Source organism: Anser anser, assembly GCF_964211835.1.
Source record: "Anser anser genome assembly, chromosome: Z".
Classification (NCBI taxonomy): domain Eukaryota; kingdom Metazoa; phylum Chordata; class Aves; order Anseriformes; family Anatidae; genus Anser; species Anser anser.
Window position 1 is genome coordinate 16,971,255 of NC_139723.1, and position 9,059 is coordinate 16,980,313.

General features: G+C 54.1%; 1 protein-coding gene and 1 long non-coding RNA gene across 2 annotated transcripts in view; one reads left to right on the forward strand and one right to left on the reverse strand.

The window, feature by feature from the left end:
• The window catches only part of LOC310889273, a 70,795-nt gene extending 67,092 nt beyond the window's left edge, over positions 1–3,703 (reverse strand). The window contains exon 1 of the long non-coding RNA XR_014576491.1: positions 3,624–3,703. This is a non-coding gene — a long non-coding RNA (uncharacterized lncRNA). The remainder of the gene's footprint in view (positions 1–3,623) is intronic.
• On the forward strand, positions 3,693–7,490 carry SPINK4 (serine peptidase inhibitor Kazal type 4). The gene is made up of 4 exons (XM_083816506.1): positions 3,693–4,130; positions 4,555–4,589; positions 4,849–4,961; positions 6,651–7,490. Exons 1-4 carry the CDS (start codon positions 4,019–4,021, stop codon positions 6,703–6,705), a joined length of 315 nt encoding a protein of 104 aa, XP_083672632.1. The 5' UTR covers positions 3,693–4,018; the 3' UTR covers positions 6,706–7,490.
• Positions 7,491–9,059: the final 1,569 nt, after the last annotated feature.

Consider the following 9,059-nt stretch of genomic DNA (forward strand, 5'->3'; position numbering starts at 1 on the left):
AGTGGGAGTCAAAAGTCAATGGAAGATGTTGCTGTCTCAGCTTAAATAATGTGCTGTGCAAACAGCGAAGTTCACTGCGAATTTTGAGAGGAATAGAAACCAAAAGCCACAGGAATGTGCAGGAAGAAAGAGAATGGGTTTCACCGTTTGTGACAATGCCCTTTTGTCTGATGACGCATGAGGTGGCTCCCTCTAGGTGTTCCTGGGTACATACCCTGAGGATTTGGACACCCATCCCTGATGTAGGAGCACAGGGAAATGGGAAAGTCAACACCACCTTTAAGCTGCCAAGGAGCTGCAGGGCAGTTGCAAATCCCCTGAGCAAATCTAGCCTCCTTGGCCAGCCGTTCCTTGTCACAAGGATCTCCCAGGGGACCTGGGAGGGATGGATGTCCTCGGATGTCCTCGGCTCAGGTGTGAGCCACGGGGACTTGTGACCAGCCGTGGTGACTGGTGGGCAGCGAAGACAGGGGAAAAGGTTGTGTGATGGATGCTCCCCGAGCCTGCTGCTTCCCCAGCTCCTGTGCCTCTGTGGCCGGGGCTTGGTGGGAAGTTCTGCCTTTCTCCTGCTCCGAGTTTCCTTGGCCCTTGGCCCTCAGATGGTGGGAATGGGAGCGGCTGGGAGCGGTTGTCTCTGTATTCATCTGGTCTTGTGCTCGCAGCCCGTGGTGTCACGGGGAATTTCTGAATCACCGGAGAAATTGTGAGCGTAGCTCGCTGCCTGCCGCGTGGGCGTATTTACCCACAGCAGCCAGGCAGCAGGGAGGCGGCTGAGGCTGTGGGCTGGATCCAGCGGGTCCCATTTCCCGGCCGGTGGCGAGCGGTGGCTCCCCTCTGGGTGCCACAGGGTGACCTCTGCAGGGCAGGTGGGGTTTTGGCTTCCCGGTATGTCCCAAGGAAAAGATCTGGGCACCTGCAAGCCTGCTTTTTTTGTGTGACACAGCGAATCCTTCTTCCTCCTGCTCACGAAGGAGAGGCAGAGCAGAGATGACCATCGTTGCTGTGAGAGCCACCTGGAGGCAGGGAGGGAGCTAAGGGTGGATGTGACTGTGCTACTCTGTCTTCTTTCTAATTTCCCTCCTGGCATGACGTCAGGATGTGCTGTGTGCTCTGGTTTGGGTCACACGAGCAGGGCAGCCCTCTATCCCTTGGCTGCTTCGCTGCTGGTGGTCACTGATGCTCGCTGGGGGTAAGCACGAAAAAGCACTGGAGGGGGAGCAGCAGCGCAGGAGTTAAAGCACCGGTGTGAGCGGGGGTCTGCAAGCAGGCGCGAAGGTGACAGACAACAGAGAGGAAGTATCGGGTGCTGGGCAAAGCAGTGATGACATCAAGGCCACACTGCTGATAAGGCTGCCAGGCAGATCTGGAGCAAGAGTGATGTGACGCAACCCGAGGCTGCAGGTCTGCAAACCGCACCGCGGTCCTGTGGGAGGCGATGTGCTGCGTCAGAGCCGGGCACAGCAGAAGGGTTTCCCTGCCAGAACACCCGTGGCAGAGGGGAGGAAGGGCCAGGCCTAAAGGCGTGACTCTCCCGTGTGTAGCTGGATCACTATGGCCGACGCTGCGGCACATGGCCAGCAGGAAGCCTCCCGTCAGTCCCAAGGAAGGACTTCTCCCTCTTTGCTCTGAGGGTGCAGGACTCTCGTCAGGGGCTCCAAGGCTGTGCTTTAAAACAAAGTGGGAAGAGGCAAAGCCAGCCCGCAAGCGGTGGTTTCCCCTTCGTCATGCCTCCATGTGTCATCTTAACTTGCTCTGTGAAGACAGCAGCATTTGAATACCACTGAGGAACAGGTGGAGGAAGATCAGGCCTCATACCGGCCTCCAGCACCACAGGACCTGCTGGCACCAGCACAGGAGCGATGTGAACGCCTCCTGTCACCTTTCCGCGAGGGGACTGAAGTGGAGAAGGCAGCACACACAAGCTGCACAGCCCCAGCCCATTGCTGCTCATGGCACAACCCCAATAGCCAGGCCACGCATTTCTGCGACACTAGGGAGGCTGCCAGAAGCATTATGATCAAAGTCTGGGGCTTTTTTAGGTGGTAAAGGCTGTGAAGGCCCACAACAGCCCTTGCGCTGAGCCGTGCTGAGTGGGAGCAGCTTGCAGGACGCAGCAATGAGTTGTCCCCCTAGCCGAGTGTTGGCTGGGGACCTCTGGGGCCTTGCCATCGAGCCTTGCACACTGTCCCCACCGCTTGGTTAGGGTGGCCATGGCGTTGTAGGCGGCTCACTGAGGACGGAGATCCCCGCCTCCCTGCTGGTCTGGTTGCTCACCCTTCTGGGTTTCCAACACTCAGCCTGAGCCTCTCCGGGCCGCAGCTCGTGCCTGCTGTTTTCGTTGCGTCACCTGGGGTGACCAAGAAGAGATTGGCTCCTCCAGCTTCATAAGTGCCCTTCTTCTGGTGGTAGGCTGCTACCGGATCTCCCCTTTACTAGACTAAACAACCACAACAGGCCTCCCCTGTGCCTCAGGAGCAACTGCTAATGCATTTAAATATTTAATTTAGTTGAGGGATTTCCAAAGTGGAATAATAATAAAAACCAAAGGTTATTGAACTGTATAAACTCCTTGAGGAGAGAATATAAAACATGCACAGCCATCTAAGTGGTGCAGAGACATGTTTCTGCAAGGCGAATCCTAAAGCATTTGTCCTCAGAAACAACCTTGCTCTTTTCCAAAACCCAGTCACAGTCGTGCTGAGGCAGGTACTGCAGAAAGGCAGGAGAACTGCTGGAGAGAGCCCACGACCTGCAGGTCTGTGCTGGGCTGTGCCCTTCTGGTCACAGGGGATGCTCACCACGACATTCCTGCTCGTCTCAGCCGGCCAGGGCCAGCAAGTACTGTGAAAAGCCTCAGGTGAGACCATGGGGGAGAAACGTCCTGAAAATGGTCACGGTTGGCTCCTCAGCAAGTGCACGTGGTGCTGTGCCTGACTGGAGCTCTGCCAGCCTGCTGGTGGCTTCTGTCGGACACCTGCCCTGCACACGCAGCACTTCCTACCCACAGCCAGGGTGAGAGACCCTCTGCCACTTCTGGCCCGGATTTAATCTGGGCATGTCTGTCCTGGAGGAGTTCTAGTCAACAGTAGTCTTCAGCTATGGCCTTTCTGCCCAGTGGTACTCTTTTCCATCCTTCTCCCGTTATCAGTTGACCTCCATTCACCTGAGGAAGGTGATGATGGATGTGGAAAAATCTTCTTAGAAAGAGGCAGTGAGGATGCTCACATGAAAAGACCGATGTCAGGCATGCATTCACATAGGTGAAGCAGCACGGGTCTTCTGGAGTGCTGGTCCTTGCTGAAATGTCCCTCAGTGGAAAGTCCTGAAAAGTCTTTGTTCAGGCCATGGCACAGCCAACCAAATTGGCACGAATTTTCCAGCTTTTTGTACATGAAGTCTCCTAAGCTAAATGGAGCTCCCTGTTGTGTATGAATCACAGAATCGTAGAATATCTTGAGTTGGAAGGGACCCACAAAGATCATTGAGTCCAGCTCCTGGCTGCACACAGGACCACCCAAAAATCAAACCATGTGTCTGAAGGCATTGTCCAAATGCCTCTTGAAATCCGGCAGGCTCAGTGCCGTGACCACATCCCTGGGGAGCCTGTCCCAGTGCCCGACCACCCTCTGGGTGCAGAACCTTTCCCTAACCCCCAGCCTGACCCTCCCCTGTCCCAGCTCCATGCCGATCCCTCAGGTCTTGTTGCTGTTCATCAGAGAATGAAGAATGGCAGCTGCAAAGCCAGAGGGCTGATCTGGGGGAAACATGCCCAGAGGAAGGCTGGCTGGGTGGGAGAGAAGAGCAGCATCGCCCAGCCCAGACTACAGTGCAACGGGATTTAATAACAGCCTCCACCAGTGCCAGCACCTGGAGCTGGCACGCTGCAGTTTATCAGCTGTGTGAGAGCACCCAGGTCTCCCTGACTGCACAGTTGGCCCGTTCCCAGCGCAGATCAAGTGCTGCTCAAAATGCTGCTTTTCCCAGTGCTGCCGAGATAAGCTAGCACCCTCCCCTATAAATGCCACTACGAGCGCAGCGAGGTGCACAAGCGCGTGCATCTGATCCGGCCATGCCCGCCAGGGAGCTGCTGGTGCTGGCGGTGGTGCTGGTGGCTCTCATCACCACCGGTGGTAAGTCCTCTCTGCTGCCGGTGGACAGATCCTCAATGGCAGGTTGGGACCCATGGAGAGACCAAAAATGGGAAGGGAGGGCAGAAAAAAATGCAAACAAACAGAAACTCTGTTTTGGAGAGGAGGTGAGGGGACAAGGCAACACAAGGCAGCATGGTGGGGTGGGAGAAGAAGGACCGGAGCAAATGCTTTGCACCTGGTGCAGGGTGCTCCTGCAATGTGTTCGGTGCTTGGTGGAGCTCCTGGTCCAGAGTCTGGGAGGGAGAGCTATGGGAGAGGGGCTCGGTGATGGGAACAGGCATTCCCTTCTTTGTACTTCTGTCAATGCTTCGTGCTCCTGCCACCGGTTCTCGCTGGAAAGGCTGGTCAAAAGTGTTGCTTAATTGCCCCTGTGCCAACCTCTCACTTCTCTGCTCTGTTTCAGGGGCAGAGCTGGATGAAAGGAATGACCTGAGAAGGGTAAGAGATTTCCATATGCTCTGGTTCATGGCTTCAGATCAGATCTGGCTGCCTCCGTGCCTGGCATGCCTGGGAGAAAGGCTGTTCCCTGAAACTGCACCCAGCCTCTGTGTGCAGGCCCTGCCCTGTGCGGGGCAGAGGGATCCTCCGAGCCTCTGTGCCACCAGCTCCAGCCACACTTGCTGCTGCCCAGATGCTGTGGGAGGAAGAGGTGGGAGCTGTTGGTTCTGAAATGTTTGCTGTGGTTTCTCCCTTCCAGCCGGTGTGTGGAGAGATGGTTGAGCTGCAGGCCTGCCCCCTGGTGAACTTGCCTGTCTGTGGGACCGATGGGAACACCTACGCCAATGAGTGCTTGCTCTGTGTGCAGAAAATGTAAGCTCATGCCCTGGGCAGAGGCCTCCAGGGGTCTAATTTTAGCTGTCTGAAAGCGGGCACTTGTCAAACACCGTGGGAAAACCACAGCACATGGGAAGCATGCAAAGTCCTGCCAGCAAAGTGGATTTTTTTTTTTTTTTTTTTTTGCATCAGCTGAGCCTGGCTTTGCAGCCTTGAGCTTCACCTCTCCATGCTGGCAGTGCCCGAGGACAGGCGCAGGAATGCCCCTAGCCCTTGCAGGTGCTGGCCCCTTCCTTGGCACCACATTTAGGGACCACACAGCTGCAGACTGAGTGATTTTACACATTACAGTGGCAATGGACTGATCCCACAAAAGAGCTCAATATTTATGCACTGGATCAGCTTGCTAAATCAGATTAGCCAGCAGCTGCGTGGTCAGCAGGTCCAAAAGGTGGGGTCAGGATCTACAGCCAAGAGACACTCCAACATGGGTGTCTGCAAGCTGACAGCAAATTAGGTGCCTCATAGAGGATGAGACAAGGTCCCCTTACTGTGCTGTCTGTGGCTGGAGAATCACAGAATCACAGAGTGGTTTGGGTTGAAAGGGACCTTAAGGACCATCCAGTTCCAGCCCCCTGCCCTGGGCAGGGACACCTCCCACCAGACCAGGTTGCTCAAGGCCCCATCCAGCCTGGCCTTGGACACCTCCAGGGATGGGGCATCCACAGCTCCTCTGGGCAGCCTGTGCCAGTGCCTCACCGCCCTCTGTGTGAAGAATTAGAATTTCTTCCTAATGCCTAATCAAAATCTCCCCTCTTTTAGTTTAAAACTGTTACCCTTTGTCCTATCACCACACCCTCTGACACGGAGTCCCTCCCCTGCTTTGCTGTAGGCCCCCTTTAGGTACTGGAAGGCCGCTGTGAGGTTTCCCTGGAGCCTTCAGGCTGCACAACCCCAGCTCCCTCAGCCTGTCTTCACAGGAAAGGTGCTCCAGGCCTCCTCTGGACCCTCCTGAAAAGGCCCAGGGCTTTCTTGTGCTGGAGAAGGGAGATTTGGACCCAGCTGTGCACACAGGTAGACCAGGCAGCTGGTCTGTACAGGCAGACAGCACCACTGCGTGCTCCAAGGGCACCTCTGAGTGCAGACAGCCAGCTATGTGCCTCATGGCTTTTGGCAGTTTCAAGCCAAAGGGACCACCACAAATGTGGGCAACAGGGACCTCTTCAGGTTCAGTAAGGAGAAGCAGAAGGGTTGCTTTGAGGCAAGATCACCCACGTTGGAAAGTGACAGGCTGAACAGGGGGATCCTGCCGGAAGGAGCAGGGGTGAAGATCAGGTGTGATGCAGGCCAGCAGTGTGCTTGTCCTGCAATTAACACGAGCTGTGTGGTGGCTTGCCAGAGGAGAGGGGCAACCAGGGAGAGACGTTGGAAACGGGGAGAGTGGGAGACGTCAAGTGGGAGACGGGGGAAAGCCCTGCCCCAGGAGGGTGGTGCACCAGAGAGGTGCAGGGTCATCGACAGTGGGACCTCCACAGACACAGACAGGGAGGGGACATCTACTGGCCAGGATGGCTTGCAGACATCTCACCTTTTTTTAAGACATGAAAATGAGCAAACCAATTTCAGAGTAAATGGTCAGATCTAGACAGGCTAGGTGGGAGACCAAGTGTGACTCAAGGGAGTATTTTTTCAAGCTCTTTACTCTCTTTTCCTACATTATTCTAGGAAAACCAGGCAAGACATCCGGATTATGAATGATGGGGAGTGCAGAGATGTCTGAGCTTTCTGGTGGCTTTCCTGAGCCTGGAAACAGGTGATTAATTGATCCTGTGTGCTCTGTGCAGATTGAACATTTCAGTCAGTGATGGCGAATAATAAAATTACATGCATAATCTTATTTCAATAGCATTATTTTATGCTGAGGGAAAACAACACAAGCCAGTTCCCACAAAGGGCTACTAAAAGCGTATAGTCAAAACATTCATTTCAAATCTGCATTGCATACAGGGCTCTGCACTGTGTGTATTATTTCCCCCACGTTGCTGTGAGAAAAGACATGTGGGAGTAGCGAGAAGCACACATAGCTTTGAGATCCTGGTGAAGGCGCTGCTGAAAAAATAGTTTTTCTGTAGGAGGCAATTTATCAAAGGGAAGTTAAAGTTTCTCCAGTGTGGGAGCTGACAGCCTTCTCTCCAGCTCCCTAATAAACACCTTCACTTCCAGAGCTGATGCGAACTGAAAACAGCAACATTTGCACTTGTCATATTAGATGTTATTTAGCTTTTCACCTGAGACTGCTCCACAACAGGAGTCAGCCCAGATAACCCACAGGAGCACTGAATGAGCTGAGTGGGGACCCTGAATTCCAGGGACCCTGGATCTCCGAGGGGTCGCCTCCAAACTGAACTGATCCCCCAGCCTGCTTTTGGGGAATGGCACATCCCAACCAGCTGCCAAGTTTTGGCTCTAGGTTGCTCCTCATGTCAGGGCCATTTTTGGCACTGCGGTGCAGTATAATCCAATGCAGGTAATAGTTGTTGTTATGAGCCATCCAAGGGGCTTACTCTGCTCTTTCATCTCCAGCTTTTACTAGCTATGACATGATTCACCTTTCAATAAATACCTGTCACCGGGTTGTACAGCTTGATTATGCAAGGGATTCCCTTGGCTCATGGTGGCAGAGGTCAGAGGACGCTGGCTAATCCAAGGCTTTCCTCCTGAATTCAGTTCAGTTCTGCTCCAGGTGTTGTGTCCCTGGAGAATGACTTAGTGAGATTTTTAACCTAACTTCACAAAGCATTGGGTCATTTTGAAAAGTGCTTCACTGTGAACTGAAACCTTCCAGTGCCAGGTCTGTACTCACCCACAAGGGATCAGGCTGCTCTGACTTGCTGCTGTACTCATGTGGCTCTTTTGTAGGCATCTGGGGAAGGGTCCAGGGTACACCATAATCATTGAATCATTAAGGTTGGAAAAGACCTCCAAGATCATCTGGACCAACCATCCCCCTACCACCAATGTCACCCACTAAACCATGTCCCTAAGCACCACATCCAGCCTTTCCTTAAACACCCCTAGGTTTTTAAGGTGTGCTGATGCGCACCAACCCCTAGGGGTTTAAGGAAAGTGAGCTCCCTAAGTGTCAAGTGAGCTCCCTAAACTCAGTGACCACCCTGTGAGTCTGGAACCTGTGCCACTGTCACGGCCACTGTGCTTGGCCAGCCGGTCATGTCCATCCCCACATCCAGACACACTTCTTGTTCTGCTGTTTCCTGTAACCTCCATATGGGACACTGCAGCTCTGCAATGCAAGACAAAGCCGGTGGTGACAGATTTCACATGAAGCAGCCGTACGTGGTCAGACTGGAGATCCTTCTGACCTGTTGTCCCCAGCACTGGGACCATGAGCAGAGAGCAAGAGCAAATACCTGAAGGAAGATGTGTTAGAGGGGTAATTAGTTATGGAGAGAGCCCTGGGATTTCAACTGTTTTCTGTTCCGGAGGCAGCTGCTATCACTAGAAGTTCTTCTCTGCCCTGGTCTTGTTGCTGTCTGAAGCCCTATCAGCTATCGGCGACTATCACAAGGTCAGCACAGAGGTCTGCTGATATCTGCACGCTTGGAACAGCAGCTCTCCCTGCACTGAAGTGTCTCCTCCCACCTGCCTTCAGCGCTCTGGGTGCGGGTTTGGGGAGAGGCGGCTTGCTGTTGTCCCCCATGACTCAAAGACTGCCTCTTCACAGACGCTGCCCCTAGCCTGGCTAGGTGCTGATAGCTGTCCAGAACTTTGAACATCCCTCTTGCCCTTGTCTAGGTGCTTCCCACTTCTGCGGGTGTGGGGACCAGAGCTGCACACAGGTTGTCTGTGTGTATTGCTGTCACTGCACCACTCGCTCCTTTGTCCCCCCTGGGACTCTCCTAACAGCTGGAAGCACATTTGCCCCTTCCAGTCCTCAGCTGGGGAGGGAGAGGTCAAGGGATGATCTTCTGCTTTGCCAGAGAGCCTCAGGTGGTGTCCCCTGCACCTCGGGGAAGGGTTTGGTGGGGTTTGGGACAGTGAGTGCTGATGAAAACACAACTCCATTACCGCTCTGCTCTCCCCTGCGCCCTGGTGCAGTCCCCATTGGCAGGACAC